Genomic DNA, 16,337 nt, shown 5'->3' with positions numbered 1-16,337 from the left:
CTGGGGTTCCAACAGCACCCTCAGGTGACCTCACGGAACACTTCAAAGGGCAAGGGAGCCCGCCCTGCAGCTGCCCGCTGCCCGGCCAGCGCCGCGCCGCGCACGGAGGCCCCCAGGGCCGGGCTCCGGGGTGGCCCCCAAACTGCCCACGCAATTTGCCCCGGACAACCGCGTCGCAGCTTTCAAGTGCTGGGTGCACAGAGCCGCTCCCGTCCCCTGCCTCCCCTCCGCCTCTGCTTTATTGGGATGACTGAATCTCTCAACTATGTTCGCAGTAAACACAGCGCGTTCACCCCCTGCCATTCGGAAACAGCTGCTGACAGCTGTGTGTAACTCAATCAAGGGCTCCGCAGCCGAGCCCGAGGCAGCCACAGTCGCTGCTGGCTCCATCTCTCCTGCCTGGAGCCCCGCACGGCCCCAGCCAACGCTGGCCAGCGCCCGCAGGGACCCGAGGCCGGGCTGGGGAGCCGCGAGCCGACGGTGCGCTGAGCGAGCGCCAGGCTCTGCACACCGGGAGGAGCCACACCACACCCACACTCAGGCCCAGGACCCGAGACCAAACGCGTCCTGTTATTGCAAGTCAACCCCTGGGCGTTTGTGTAAACAGACAAACTGCTGGACGCGGCAGCCCGGGTGCTCTGGGCCAACCCTTAATAAATAGTCTTAAAGAAGAAGATAACAGGTGCAAGGAGAGCGCGTTCAACGAGCGAAGGCTCACACGAGGGTTTAAAGGCGCTTCCGACGGACAGAAATCATTTCTAGCTTCGCACCAGCTACCCACACGTTCACACACACACGTGACCAGACCGGGGCTGGCCGGGGCGGGAAGCAGTCAGGCCCAAGTGCAGAACAAAAGAGAACACACAAGACACACTTTCCCTCCAGTGAGCAGGTGCAGGCGGCGGTAGCTCAAGCTACTGCAGAAGAAAAAGGAAAGGAAAATTAGAGCCGCAGCCCTTCCAGGAGAAGGCGGGGCCACTCCCCACGGACCCCACTCCGCAGGCCCCACCCCCCGCTCGCCTGGGGAACGGCCACGGTGCCCAGGCCTCCCCACAGCCTCCCAGGGCAGCCGGAAGAGGCTGGGCCCGGCAGACCAGGACAGGGGCCTTCCCCAAAAGCCACATCAGCAATGCTGTCTCCAAGTCGGGACGCCTGGCTGGGCAGGCACCCTCAAGACAGCTTCCAGAACCTTCTGCTGTGACGCGCGTCCAGTGCGCCCTGCGATCCCCCTCAAGGTCAATGCCCGCTCCCCCCCCCCCCAGCAAATCCTGGCTTTGGGGGCATCCGGCCCCTGGGAGGAACTGCGCCTCTGCCTTTCGCCAGCCACGGCCTCCGTTTATGAAACAGAATCAACCAGGAAACCGGGATAAACTGTGTAGGAAACTGTATCTGTGCATCCTCACCATTTTCATCCATTTGTTTTATTGCGACATTTATTACAGGAACTTCCACCGTCAGTTTTTCTTTAGCACAACTTACACCTGCCCGCCCCGGCCACGCCCTCTGCCTCTCCCCGCCGCCGGTGGCCCGGCTGGGGGGCGCTCGGTTACCTCTGGACCGAGTCCGGGCTCCGCGTGCACTGTGCAGCCAGAGACCGCGGCCGGGCGACTTGGCTGGTTAACAGGTTTCTCTCCCCGCTCGGCACGCCTGCAGCAGCTCCTGGGGTCTTGTCCACGGGCGCCGCCCACAGCGAGAACGGGATCAGAGGTCGCTGTCCAGCTCAGGGCAGCAGGCAGTGGGGCGGGCCCCGAAGGCGGGTGGGCTGCCGGCGAGGCACGTGGGATCCGGAGGACGTGGTCCCTTTGGGTCTGGCTTGCGGGAGGGGCCTAGTGGCAGCCGCAGGCCCGCACCACCATGTTCCTGTACTTCTTCAGGATGACATTGGAACTGTCGTCGAAGTAGAGGACAGAGATGGCGTTGAGCTGCGTGGGCGCGCAGCAGGGCTTGGGCACTGTGTCCGGGTTGATGAAGTGGACCTGGAACACGGCAGACGCGGTCAGGGCTCGGGACACCCAGGGCTCGGGCACAGGGACCGTGGCTGAGGGTTAACGGGCTCTCCTGTCCTAAGGGCCCCACGGGCACCAACTCAGGCTGGGTGCTCCCTGCCTTACAGGGGGGGAGCCTGGGGCCCGCCATTCTCCCTGTGGCACTGCCCTGCGCACCGGGGCAGGCGGAGCGGCGTCCCTGACGCCCGCCCTGGGGGACAGGCACTCGGGGGAGGGGCGAGCAAACTCAGATGTCTGAGGTGCCTCGTGAGTGCCCCCAACGAGCAGAGCAGGAGGGGGCGGGGCCAGCAGGGCGTGACGGAGACTGAGGCCGCCGCTGACTCCCCGCTGGCTGCAGCCGGCCCAGACATCGGATGTGCCAGGTGCAGAGGCCAGAGGCTGGGTTGTTCCATTTCGGCGCTCGTGGGAAAGTTCTGGGTTTCCGGAACATGGCACAAACCAAGCGGAAGCATCCACGCCTGACCTCTGCTCCCAGCGCCCATCCAGGCTGAGACCTCTGCCACGGGCCAGTGTCCCATGCGACAGACAGGGCCAACCTGTGACACATCTACGCTGTCGCCCACATATCACTGGGGCTCCGAAGAAGACAGGGAGTTACCCCCTTTTATGCATGGCCACAACAGTTGTTTTTGACAACATGGGGGCATCTCATGGGTCCTACAGGTCCCTGGGGAGAGGCTGAAGGGAGTCAGAGCCCCCCTCCCCCAGGGAACCAGGTCTGCTCCTCAGCCCTGAAGGCAGGGTGGGGGAGGGGAGCCGGGAGATGCACCTGTCACCTTCCAGGGAGGCTGATTACCTGAAGGTCTCAAGCCCTCCTGCCCCAGGGGAAGCAGAGGCATGGGGTGGGGGTGGAGGTGGAGGTGGGGAGGCCTGCAGGAGAATGGACATGCGGCTGAGACGCCGACCGCCAACAGCGCCCACACGGACACAGCACCAGGCCCGCCTCTCAGTTCGGCCCTGTGGCTGGTACCCACGATAATTTAGGAGCCTGGGGAGCTGTTTAGCTGCTTTTAAAATAAGAAGGAACAGGGGCCGGTGCTGTGGCACAGCAGGTGAAGCCGCCGCCTGCAGTGCCGGCCTCCCATATGGGCGCCGGTTTGAGTCCCGGCTGCTGCACTGCCAATCCAGCTCTCTGCTGTGGCCTGGGAAAGCAGTGGAAGATGGCCCAAGTCCTTGGGCCCCTGCACCCACGTGGGAGACCCGGAAGAAGCTCCTGGCTCCTGGCTTCAGATTGGTCCAGTTCCAGCCGTTGCGGCCAATTGGGAGTGAACCAATGGATGGAAGACCTCTCTCTCTCTCTCTCTCTCTCTCTCTCTGTATCTCTGCCTTTCAAATAAATAAATAAATCTTAAAACAAGAAGGATAAGTGAACTCAAGTCAAAGACTATTCATTTTTATGCCAACTCAGCCATAAAATGTAATCATTACTCTGTTTACGCAGCAAGGGGCCACTGAAAGTCAGGTGGATGCGGTGGCCTGGGGCAGCCGTCAGCCCAGGCCCCCCCCCCGCCCCGCCCCAGCCGACCGTGGCCCTGTCGGCGGCACGCACCAGCGTCTGCACGATGGCGTGGTTGGTGGCGTTCATGTAGGAGTTGAGGGGGAAGGCGCACTCTCCCTCGCAGTAGTAGGCGGCGTAGCCTTCCGGGGCAATGATCCAATCCTGCAGCAGAGAGGAGTGGAGGTGGGTCACGGCCCGGCCTGCAGGGTCCTCCCACTGCCGACTTCCCCTCCTGGGGCCAGTCACCCCCGCGCTCAGCCCACCTTACAAAGGGATGGAAGACACCACGGGGCCAGGCTGAGCCCCTGACGGCCCCCTCCGTGATGGCTCCTCCCAGACAGGACACATCGGACGGAAACCTCCATGCCTCAGCGGCCCGGCCCACGAGAGAGACCGAGAACCCCTCATGGACATGGCCGGGCCCAGGCCTGGTGCTGGGTGCACTGGCCCGGCTCCACTGCAGGACCTGCCTAGCACAGCCCACGTGATCAACACACCACCCATCAACTCTAAGTTCAGGGGCACTTCCGGCACGGAGCCCCGGAGTGTGGGTTCTGTCCCAGCACCAGAGGGCGAGCATGGCCACAGGCCGTGAGCACGAGAGCCCGGGGCGCCTCGGCGTCACCTCCAGGGAAGACCCTGGACGCGTCCACCGACCTACACGCCCCACGAGGGTGGAACAGCCCCCCTGGGTGCCCCAGGGATCTCAGGACAACGCCCTGGGCGGAGGTCTGGGTTCCATGGGGCAGACACACGTCCACTGCTGTGTCCCATAGCAGGATCCCACGCTGAAAACACTGGTGGGATCGGAATAAGCCCCAGATCCGAGTCAGACAGGTGCCTTCCTTGGGGACCCAAACCCTGGGCGGGGAGGGAGGCGCACAGGGTGGAGTGGGCAGTGCTGCAGCTGGCCACAGCCTAACGCATGGCCGCAGCGTGGGAGTGGGGTATGTGAGGAACAAGAGGTTCAGAGGCCACAGCATGGGGTCCTGAGGGCAAAGGTGACACACGCCTCACTGCACCCAGGGGAGCCCGCCCCGGGCGCCCCGTGTCCATGACGGCCCCTCACCTGCCAGCCCAGGCCCGCGGCCTGCAGGTGGCCTGCCCCGGGTGCCCCGTGTCCGTGACGGCCCCTCACCTGCCAGCCCAGGTCGCGGAAGCTGACGTACAGTTCGTGTTTCTTGCACGCCTGCCGCTGGTCACTGCTGCTGTTTTCTGAGTTGAGAATGAAGCCAAGGAGCAGAACCCAGGGAGGAGAAAGACAGAGGTCAGGGGCCCTCGGGCAGAAGGCGGCTTCGGGACCGGAGCCTGGGCCCCACCCGCTCCCAGCAAGGCTCAGCTCACACCCCTTCCGGATCACTCCGTACACGTGTTGCTGGAAAGTTGACATCTGCCCAGACTCCACGGAGGAGGAGATCCCCATCCACGCCCGGTCCCTGAGCTGGTGGGGCCAGCCCGGGGGCTGGGACAAGGCCCCCCACCCCACCCCTACAAGAAATAAGGGGGCTGGGAGTCACGTTTCACCCGCCCTCTGGAGAAACACTACTGGGGGTTCTTGGAGGAACCAGAGTGACACAGTGGGGCTGTAAGCACTGCGGTCAGGCACTGTGCACCTGCGAACACTGCAGGGGCCTCTGGCTCTTCCACACGCATGCACACGCGTGCACATGCACACGCACACACCCACATCTTCCCTCTGCAACGCAGCGAGAGGCATTGACGTTTTCCTTAACCACGACCCCTCCTCCCTCCACCTGAGACCCCCAGGGGAGACTAACTTAGGGCAGCACCCTAACCCCGACCCCTAGACCAACAGGCCCAGGCGCGGCAGCTTCCACTCATGTCCCCAACGTGCCACCAGCTGCTTCCCAACCCAGGGCCTTGGCACTCGCTGCTTCTCCTGCCTGGACCGCGCCTGCCCATAACCCTTGTACATCTGGCCTGAGAGTCAAGCCTCGGAGGCCTTGAGACGTCCACGCTGGCTCCCCAAAGCCTGGCGTCCACTGGCGTCCTTGGCAGGGGTGAGGGAACGGCAGCGCCTCCCACAGAGAGGGGAGGGCCGCCCAGGAGTCACACGGGGGCCCGCGCTGCTCACCTGCCCTGCCAGGTGCACCCGCTGCCCCGGCCTCTGTCAGAGGGGCCTAGGGGTGGCCCTCTGGCTGCATCTGGTCAGGCCTCTCTGGAAGCCTCCGAGACCCAGGCCTGAGCGGGGAGCCCACCCCCTGCCACTGGAGGCTCAGGGAAGGGCAGGTGAGCACTACAGAACAGGGCCCCAGGGTCTCTCGACAACAGCGCCCGCGTTCCTAAGAAAGCCCCCAGGAAGAGGCTCATCTGCCTCGTGTTGCCTAGAAACACAGCCGCAGCCTGGGGCCGACGCAGCACCAGCACCGCGGGCAGGGACAGGCACCCCGGGGCGTGGGTCTCAGTACCCGCACAGTGGGACAGGGACAGGCACCCCGGGGCGTGGGTCTCAGTACCTGCACAGTGGGGCAGGGACAGGCACCCCAGGGCGTGGGTCTCAGTACCTGCACAGTGGGACAGGGACAGGCACCCCGGGACGTGGGTCTCAGCACCAGCACAGTGGGACAGGGACAGGCACCCCAGGACGTGGGTCTCAGCACCAGCACGGTGGGGCAGGGACAGGCACCCCGGGGCGTGGGTCTCAGTACCTGCACAGTGGGACAGGGACAGGCACCCCAGGGCGTGGGTCTCAGCACCCGCACGGTGGGACAGGGACAGGCACCCCGGGGCGTGGGTCTCAGTACCCCCACGGTGGGACAGGGACAGGCACCCCGGGGCGTGGGTCTCAGCACCCCCACGGTGGGGCAGGGACAGGCACCCCGGGGCGTGGGTCTCAGTACCTGCACAGTGGGACAGGGACAGGCACCCCGGGGCGTGGGTCTCAGTACCCCCACGGTGGGGCAGGGACAGGCACCCCGGGGCGTGGGCCTCAGTACCCCCACGGTGGGGCAGGGACAGGCACCCCGGGACGTGGGTCTCAGTACCCGCACGGTGGGGCAGGGACAGGCACCCCGGGGCGTGGGTCTCAGTACCCCCACGGTGGGACAGGGACAGGCACCCCGGGGCGTGGGTCTCAGCACCCCCACGGTGGGGCAGGGACAGGCACCCCGGGGCGTGGGTCTCAGTACCCCCACGGTGGGACAGGGACAGGCACCCCGGGGCGTGGGCCGCCCTGTCCAGCCTGCAGGACAGCCGGCTCTCATCCCCCCACCCCAGCTCTGTGGGCCAGTGTGTCCTACTGCTGCAGCCCAGGCTCCTGGCATTTGCAGCCCACCCGGCCCGGCCGGCCCCTTTCACAATCGCTCAGCCCCTTGGGGCAGTGGGGGTCAGCCTGCGCCCGGGTGGAGGCGAGGCCGGGCTCTCAGAGACCCTGGGCCTGCGGTTTGTGGGTGGAGACAGAGGAGCTGTGTGAGCGCTCAGCCCGGCACAGCTCGGCGTGAGCTCACATCAGGCAGCAGTCTCGCCGTCCGCCCAGCCCACCTGGTGCAGACCCAGACCACACGCAGGCTTCGCTGCCTAGGACACCTTTGCCCGTCTGAATGTCAAGGCCATGGCTGTCTTCGCCAAACCCGCTGACACTCCCCAAGGGGGTCTGGTAAAGAGCGAGACACCCCTCAACCTTGCCTGCTTTCCCCGACTCATGGAACCCTCCCTGCACGGCCCCCGGCCAGTGAGAGACGGACAGACAGGGAGGACACTGCTGGCTGCCCTTCCTGGGGCCTCAGTGCCGTCTCGGGAAAGCGGGCACCGCCGGGACTTGCGCCGTGAGCGTCCGCGTGGCAGGAAGGCTCCGTGGACACGCGCGGCTGCTGGAGCCGCCCCACGGCTGAGCACGATTCTGAAGGCACCTGGGGGCGCAAGTGAGGGTGAGGAGGAGGAAGGCCAGGGGTGCAGGGGTGGGGCGGCCAGCATGGCGGGCCTCCAGGGGGTTCCCAGAAGGCTCCTCTGGGGAAGTGACACCTGTGAGGAATGGGAGGGAGAGAGCAGGCCGGGAAGGCACCAGGGAGGAGCATTCCTGGGTGGGGACACGGAGAAGGGGGGTGGAGGACGCAGGACGCACAGCCAGGGGCCGGAGCCCGGAGGGATGAGGGCGCGTGAGCTGCGTTTGCAGGGCCAGTGTGGGCACGGAAGGGCCACTGTGCAGGGATGACCCCGCCCCTCCTCTCAGCCAGGTAGCACCAGGGTCCCCCATGGGCCAGGCTGTGGTTAACATGCAGAGGCCAAGGGCACCATCAGACGATGCAGCGTGCCCTCGATTGGAAAGCTCAGACGCACCCATCACCATGGCCATGCCCAAGGCCACCTGCGTAGCCTCCTCTCAGAGGTGGGAGGAAGGGAGGAGGGAACCCTCAGCCTACGGACTTTGGACAAGAGACTGAATACATCCTCTTGAGCCAGGGCCAGTGCCTGCACAACGAAGATGCTGAATCAGGGTGAGTGCTCAGTGAGGAGGGAGTGCCACGATTGATTAGCAATGTCTGCCAGGAGCAGAGGCAGGGCAAGTAGGGGCCGACTGCCGCTTTCCCCAGCCTGTCTAGAAGCCTTTAGAGGGTATTTGGCTCAATGACCACCCTGAGGTCGAGTGGACCAGGCAGAGAGCAGCCCATGAAGCTGCCTGTGGGCCTGCTGCGGCCCTGGACATGTGCCCTGCACGTCTAGGTCTCTCGGGATCATGGCTGTTCCCAGAGAACATGGCCAGGACACCTGTGTCTCCCATGGCCTATTATTAGCAGAAAAGCAAGCAAAGGGAGCAAGCTCAAGCCTCCAGCTCCGTTTCCGGCCCTGCCCACCCACATCAGAGAGCAGGTGAGCTGGAGGTGAGGCCCGCAGCTGCTTTCTCCGCCTCCCTCCACCACGCCCCAAGAGCCGCCGGCAAGTCCCAGCTGGCGCTTGGCCTCGGCTGCCACCCCCGCGGTCATCTGCCAGGCCGACTGATCACCTCGATTCAGGTCCAAAGGGAGGCGAGGCCCCGGTTTCTCAGGGCCGAGCCACCACCTGGGCTGGGCAGGGACCTGCAGGCAGCACGGGCGGCAGGGCAGGCTGGGACGCGCACCCCACGCCCCGCCCACAGAGGCCCAGCACGCCGGCACGGTCAACTTGTGTGGCCCTGCGGCAGCATTCCTGGCCTGTCACGTGAGCCGAGAGCACTTCAAACGGCCCTAGCACATGTGTGTGCCCCCTTGCACACATGCAGAGCTGGCTAAGCCCAGCTGGCTCCCAGGCCTCCAGGTGGGCTTGGGGAGAACCTACAGCAGGGCCCCGGGACAGAAACGCACAGCAAGTGGACCGCGGCCAGGTGGGTGGCGAGAGCCCCGGCCTGGTGGTGTGCAGAGACTTGGGCTGGGGCACCCGGGCGCTGAGTTCCCAGACTGTGAGGCTCAGGTCTCGGCCCCTCACTCCCCAGAGCTCCAGGTTGCAGGGAGTCTTGGCTGTGGTGGAATTTCCCGGCACTCCCGGCCTGGCTGACTCACCAGGGCCACCTGGGGCCCCGGCCTGGGGCTGCCCCCACCCCTGCTCTGCTCCTCCCCGTTCTCGCAGCCACGAGCTGGAAACCCTGCGGGGCCTGGGATCCGCTTGGGAGGAACCAAGACGCAAGATGCAGCTCTAGGATGCCTGACCCCACACCACACCACCCCTGGCTCGGCCTCCGTGGCCTCCTCCCCTCCCCCCAGAAGTGGCAGGAACCCCCGACCGTGGGTCTCTGCACCTGTGGGCCCCAGGGCCCTGAGCATTCCCTCTGAGACCCCACATGGGGCCACACTGGGCCCAGAGCTCTCGGCTCGCTTCCCACGGAAGTCTTGTCCCCAACAAGGGGCCCGGTCCCCAGTCGTCATCCTCGCTCCGCCAATCATCCTATGCAGAAGGGAGGGCCGTCCACCTGCTGCTGCCCTGAAACAGCTCCCCAGGCGCAGCGCGCTCCGGCTCTCACCACTGACCCCAGCACCCACGGGTCCGACACAGAGGGGCTCCCAGAGGCCAACGAGGGATTTCTCTGGGTTTGTAGGTCCTTTTGAAAAGGCTGAAAACCAACAGAGCACCTGCCGGGAAAAGACCCCCTAGAGGGTCCCCCACACCCTACAGCACAGGGGCCCCCTGGGGGGCACCGGGGGTGCCTGGGGGGGCAGGAAGCCCAGCTCCTTGAACAACATCAACCGCAGCTCTCTCCCTTGGCCCTTGGAAAGTGAACTGAACAGAAATTTCATGACAGGCCAGGTGGGGGACAGAGGCTACGGCCTGCAGCAGGTGAGCTGGGGGCTGGGGCCCACTGCTGCCACCTCCCCAGCCTATGCCCCAGGCCCAGGAGCCGGGAGAGCTGGAGTCAGTGCAGGGCCCCCACACGGCCGGCCGGGCTGGTTGGCCTCTGGGACCCGTCCTGCCTCGGGTCCGGCCGGAGCCGTGAAGGCTGCAGCTCCGGGGCCCATCGGCAGGACCAGAACCCACATCCGTTCCCAGGGCTGCTCTGCCCGATGCCCACGGACACAGCGGCTCAAAACAGCACCACGTTTCAGCGCTGGCCTCAGATGACCATGTCAGGAAGGCTGTCCCACGTGTTCTGGCCCCACACTCGTGACCTGAATGCGTGGTCTTGGGACCCCAGCAAACCCAGGCCCCCATTAACATCTGAGTTCCCAGCCAGGCCTGGGTGTAGGCTCAGCAAACGCCCGGCGAATCATCCAAAAACAACACCCAGGTCGCGGGGGGCACCAGAACTCTTCCCGGACCGGCAGAGCCAGACGGGGAAGTGTGGAGTGTAAGGACAAGGCAGCCTCCCAGGGCCCCACCCCAGGGCTGCCACCGCCTTGCTCTCTGCCCTTGGGTGACTTCTCCCCCTCTCTGAGCCCCTGTGTTGCACCCTCCTGAATCAGGAGCCTCAAAAACTGCAGACCAGGCCGCTGCCTGCGAGGCCGGCACCTGCATGGAGAGCCCGAGCCCCAGTCCCGGCTGCGCCACTTCCAATCCAACTTCCTGCTCATGCACCCGGGAGAGCAGCGGATGTGGCCCGAGTCCTTGGGCCTCTGCCCCCATGTGAGGGACCCGGATGGAGCTCCTGGCTCCTGGCTTCTACCTGACCCAGCCCTGGCCCTTGCAGCCATTTGGGGGAGTGAAACTGTGGATGGAAGATTCTCTCTCTCTCTCTCTCTCTCTCTCTCTCTCTCTCCCCCTTTTGCTGTCAGTCTGCACTTCAAAAAATAAAGTAAACCTTAAGAAAAAAAAGAAAAAGCACCCTAGGGCACCGACCGTGTGCCGAAGCCCTGCAAGCCCCCTCCCAGGACAGCATTTCCCTTGGGACCTGTATGAAGCCTGGAATTCTTTGCAAAGGAAAAGTCCCCGTTTGAATTTTTTTTTTTTTTTTTGACAGCAGAGTGGACAGTGAGAGAGAGAGAGAGAGAAAGGTCTTCCTTTTCCATTGGTTCACTCCCCAATGGCCGCTGCGGCCGGCGCACTGCGCTGATCCAAAGCCAGGAGCCAAGTGCCTCTCTGGGTCTCCCATGCAGGTGCAGGGCCCAAGCACTTGGGCCATCCTCCACTGCAGTCCCTGGCCACAGCAGAGAGCTGGCCTGGAAGAGGGGCAACCGGGACAGAATCCGGCGCCCCGACTGGGACTAGAACCCGGTGTGCCAGCGCCGCAAGGTGGAGGATTAGCCTAGTGAGCTGCAGCGCCGGCCTGAATTTTTTAAAGTAAAGAAATCTTTCAAACAAACCTGAAAGCATTGCTAGTGATATGTACTCCGAGCCCTTCCAATCCCCGCCGAGCGCCAACTGCCTCTCAGGCTCCCCTCCCCCAAGGCGTCCCTGCGGGATCTTCCCGCTCGGGGCTCTGCGGTTCTCCTTCGCATCCCTTAGCCTGTGTATAACTCGTTCTGCCCGCCGGCCTCGCCTATACCGACACTTCGCTGCTGCTTGCCTTTCTGCAGAAGGAAGAGGGTGAGCCCTGGGTAGACAGGGACGGCGGGAGACCTGCTTCCTGCTACGAGGGTCCCACAGCCACCCTGGGGCACCTGCGCGCCCTTCCAGCCACTGCCCGCCCCCGCCCCGCCTGCCGCACCTGCCACGTTGGCCACTCGCAGCGCCTCTTGGTTCTTGGGTGCCTTGGAGCGGTTCTGGCTGCGCTGCTTGCCCCCGGTGGACCGGACGCTGCGCAGGTGGACCTCCGTGGCCTTGAAGAAGGCCACCATGAAGGGCTGCTTGTGCTGGGGCCCGTGCCGCCCGACCAGGCCCGCCAGCTTGGGGTTGATGCTCTGCCCTAGACCGGAAGCAGGCAAACAAATGCACAGAGGAGCGGTTAGTGGGGGGCTCTGCAGACCTCATCACGCGCTCGCGCGCTCACAGGGCAGCTGCACCCGGCCAGGGGCTGTGTCAGGCGCTTGGAACGCAGCTGCCCGTGGGACACAGAACACTCCTGCACCCCAGACTTCCGTGCCTTCTAAGGGATCCCATGGGGGCAATACGGAACTGGGGAGGGGGCAGAGAGCCGAGATGGCCGGAGGGTCTCAGGGAGTGGACCGCGTTAAGTCCCACTCACCTGTCACCGGGTGACCCGTCTCACTCAGAGGGTGGGCACAAACCTGCTCTGTGCCAAGGAGGGTGGGGACAGTCGCCAAGGACCCTGCTGGCCACACGGGGACCATCTGAGCAGCAATGGGGGTAACAGTGCAACAGCGAGAGAGCAGGGAGCGGCGGGGAGGCGGCGAGGCAGAGGGGCGAAGGGGGCCGGGAGTGTGGATGCAGGGACACCCTGAAGTCCCGGCAGGCCCAGGCAGGCTCGCCAGGGTCCAGGACGGTGCAGAGCCTCTGGATTGACTGCACATGGAAACCAGGTCTTGGGTGTCAGAAGCAGAGACAGCGAGTGGGCCTCAACCCAATGACGGCTGTCCCAGGGCACAGGGGACACACGCCTGGGCCAGGAAACGCCTAGGACTGAGCAGTGCCAAGAGAGCAGGACCAGGCGAGGGGGCCTTCCCGAGCCCCGGGAGGCAGCACAGGCCTGGCTGCTGCCTGAGAGTGCTCCTGGCCTCAGCTGTGGGTCCTGCCCAGTCGCGGGCTCTGCGCTCCTGCCCGCCAGACCGCGGAGCGTGAACCCTGCTGCTGGGAGTTTGCTGCAGCTGCCCCAGGGGACACCACCAGCCCCACCGCGTGAGGTGGGAGCCGCTGGGGCAGGAATTCGGCGGCCTGTAAGAGACCACCCAGGCTGCCCCTGGAGACGGGCAGCGGGAGGCGACCAGGCAGAGGCCCTGGGGGACTGCACTGGGTGGGAGTGAGGGCGGAGAGAAACCGTCAGACCCTCAACGGCGTCTTCGTTAAATGCTTCTTGAGGATCCACTTGGGCTTTAACGGGACACAGACCCGGAAAAGGACGGGCTCCGGGTGGATCAGGACAGGAAAATCGATGGAACTGGCCGAGAGGGTCCCACAGACTCGCAGGTATTCGGGCTGAGACCCTGGGGAAAGGGAGGGGCCTTTCCCAGGTGGGGAAACCGAGGCAGGGCAGGGTGGAAGACGAAGCGCAGTTTGGTTCGACCGCTGCCGTCTGCAATCCCTACTTGACGCCAAGGGAAGCCGGCAGGGCTGCAGGAGCTTCCCGGCTGGCCTTGGAGGCCTTGGGGGGCAGGGGCAGCACCCACGCCACGCGTCCTGGGCTAAGGCCCAGCGTCTGTCACTCAGAGCCCCGTACGCGCCAGCTTGGGGGGCGGTCAGCCTGAGCGACACGAACGCGGGGTCCTCAGCACTGAGATGGGGTCTGAAGAGGGGAGAGGGCGCCAGCTGACCTTGGGGGGAGCAGCGGCTGGGGACAAGCAGACGAGCAGCTGAGGACTGAGTCCAGGTGCCCCCTCGCAAGGCGTCAGAGAGGTCACGGCCACACGGCCAAGACCGCATCTGAGTGCCTGGTAACGAAAGACCTGGAAGAAGCTTAAGAGGAGGAAGGGGGATGACAGGTACTGGAAACCGAGAGGAGGCCGGGAGGGGGCGATCTCTGTGCCCTGCGCTCTGCTGGTGGGTCTGAGATGCAGCCGAGAAGGGACTCTGTCCACCCATCCACCATCCACCATCCACCATCCATCCACCCATCCATCCATCCACCATCCACCCATCCATCCACCATCCACCATCCACCATCCACCATCCATCCACCATCCACCATCCACCATCCATCCACCATCCACCCACCCACTCATCCATCCACCGTCCATCCACCCATCCACCATCCACCCACCCATCTACCCATCCGTCCACCCACCCATCCACCATCCACCCATCCATCCACCGTCCACCCACCCATCCACCATCCACCCACCCATCCACCGTCCACCCACCCATCCACCCATCCACCCATCCATCCACCATCCATCCACCCACCCATCCACCCATCTATTGCCTCCAACACGATGCGCCACTGGCAAGCTCATGTTTAATATCATGTCTGGCCGTGACGAGTACTCCAAAGCAAAGCATCAGCTGCAGACCTCGCCTGTCTCTCGCGACCGAAGCAGCTCAGAGGCTGAGTTCCTGCCCACGGACCCCGGGGGGGGGGGGGGGGGCAACGAGCACTCAGACCGCAGACCAGGCCCCGAGTCAGGACGCCCGCGTAGGTGGGAGGGGTCAGCGGCCGGCCAAAGCCGTGACTGCTGGAGGCCCTGTCTGTCCACATCTGGAATCAACTTCACCTGGAGTCCCCCAGACGGGCCAGGAGTCCAGAAACCCAGCCTCCCGAGACCAGCCCCGCACCAGGGGGCTCGCTTGGGCTTTTCAACAATTAACGTTTAAAAGACCGACTCCCCCGTGCCCCACTGTTTGCCGGTTAGCGCTGGGCTTTCCTGCATTCTTGCGCGGGGTTTCCTCAAGTTCATCCGTCCATAATTTGAGCGATTCTATAAAAGAAACCATTAAAGCTGAACCCTAGGAATTGTGTTTCCCCCAGGAAGGCTTTTAGGGCAAAATAAAAATGCCTGGCCTCAAAGCCTGATGCTGATCCAGAAACCTCAGATCCGGGCCCCTCAACAGTCCCTGTGCGCCTCCCAGCCCGGGTGTCTGGTGTGCTCCCGCGGCTGTCAGGGCAGCCACGTCCAGGGCCGGGTCTCAGCAGAGAAGCGGCGGGTCAGGGGAGCAGGTCAGGGGGTAGCACCTGCTACTGGCGGTGAGGGCAGAGGGCGGTGAGCTGCACGCGGGGCCACAGCATCCTCACCTGCAGCCGTGAGTCTCAGCCAGCCCCCTTCTGCTCGGTAGCCAGCCCCACTGTCACACAGGCGGCTGTGCCCCGGCCTTAGGGTGGGGCCTGTGTTTAACAAAAGCTGCAGCCGCTGACTCGAGGAAGCACACACGACTCAACTGAGATACGGTCCACGTTGCTAGAAAAGAAACTTCCCACTCTGGTGTCGAGAAGCAACTTTTCTCTCTCGGGCGGATTGAGGGAGGGAAGATGCAGCCCCGGGGATGGCGACCGCCGGGGGCGGCGCGTGCAGACGAGGCTGTCCTGAGAGCCAGCAGAGCCACAGCCCCCTGCCAGCCCTTGACATCACTGAGCCCCGGGTCTCCCCAGCGCCGACGTTTGTCTCCCACCACCACCAAGACCACGGTCACCGCCTGCACTGCTCAGCTGAGAGGGCATCTGGGGTTGTTCTGGGCCTTTCCCGGAGCGGGGAGGAGGGGCCTGGCACGGAGCGAGCACTCGGAGATCCAAATTCACCCCTTCCGGCACAGGGCAGGGAAATACTCAGGTTTTCCACCTAAGGCCTTAGAAACTCCACAGTAGGCACTCACTTCCCTTCAACAAGAACTAGGGGCCCGGCGGCCGGCGCTGTGGTGTAGCGGGCTACGCCCCCTGTGACGCCGGCCTCCCGTATGGGAACCAGTTACAGTCCTGGCTGCTCCTCTTCTGATCCGGTTCCCTGCTAATGCACCTGGGAGAGTGGTGGAAGATGGCCCAGGTGCTTGGGCCCCTGCACCCATGTGGGAGACCCGGATGGAGCTCCTGGCTCCTGGCTTCAGCCTGGCCCAGCCCTGGCTGTTGTGGCCATTTGGGGAGTGAACCAGCAGGTGGAAGACCTCTCTCTGTCTCTCCCTTCCTCCCTCTGTAATTCTACCTTTCAAATAAAATAAATAAATCCTTGAGTGGGGAGGGGACTAGAGACACAGAAAACTGCCTGGCAAATAAATCCTCATGGGCACAGCACCTGTAGCCGACAGCCCCAGGCCCAGGTGACAGCCGGGCCCTGAGAGCACAGCTCACCCCGTGAACCCTGCACAAGCGTTCTCGCTGCAGTAGTGTCTGTAACGGCCAGACACGAGACACCAGGCGCTCCCCAACAGCTCTCGGGGCACAGCGCGGTGTGGCCACACAGTGGAGCGTGTGTTTATCTTTGATTCTAGTCACGAACTTTATTTACTCAAAAGGCAGACAAACAGGGGGACAGAGATCTCCTATCCTCTAGTTCACTCCCCAAACGCCCACAACAGCCAGGGCTGGGCCAGGCCAAAGCCAGGAAGCAGGAGCTCCGTCCACATCTCCCACGTGGGCGGCAAGAACCCACCTGCCTGAGCCCCCAGCTGCCGCCCAGGGTGCGCGTAGGCAGGAAGCCAGAGGTGAAGTGAAGTCCAGGCACTCCAGCACGGGACGTGGGCGTCCCACGTGAACCTTAGCCGCTGGCCCACAGGACACGTGCAGCAGCGTGGACTGGCACTCGTGGGCTCTTGATCACCAACAGCAGACCACGCGCTCAGAGCCCACCCCGTCCTCAGCACGGCCCCAAAGGGCAGGCGCCATGATTTCATCTGCAAAGGAGGCGCAAGCCTGGGGGCTGGGACCGTCAGCTGGC

The 16,337-nt window shown here is 64.4% G+C and overlaps 1 protein-coding gene across 2 annotated transcripts in view; it reads right to left on the bottom strand.

The window, feature by feature from the left end:
• Nucleotides 1-1,402: 1,402 nt before the first annotated feature.
• BMP7 (bone morphogenetic protein 7) overlaps nt 1,403-16,337 on the bottom strand; it is an 80,162-nt gene continuing 65,227 nt past the window's right edge. The window contains exons 4-7 of one of the 2 annotated variants that reach the window (XM_070051399.1): nt 11,573-11,770; nt 4,574-4,719; nt 3,556-3,666; nt 1,403-1,976 (exon numbers count right to left, since the gene is read on the bottom strand). In XM_070051399.1, coding sequence (XP_069907500.1) covers nt 1,827-1,976; nt 3,556-3,666; nt 4,574-4,719; nt 11,573-11,770 — 605 coding nt within the window. In that variant the 3' untranslated portion in view covers nt 1,403-1,826. The remainder of the gene's footprint in view (nt 1,977-3,555; nt 3,667-4,573; nt 4,720-11,572; nt 11,771-16,337) is intronic. The other variant, XM_070051400.1, reaches the window with a different exon arrangement.

The sequence above is a fragment of the Oryctolagus cuniculus genome, chromosome 11, assembly GCF_964237555.1.
Source record: "Oryctolagus cuniculus chromosome 11, mOryCun1.1, whole genome shotgun sequence".
NCBI classification, from domain to species: Eukaryota; Metazoa; Chordata; class Mammalia; order Lagomorpha; family Leporidae; genus Oryctolagus; species Oryctolagus cuniculus.
This window is presented reverse-complemented; position numbering and strand designations above follow the sequence as displayed.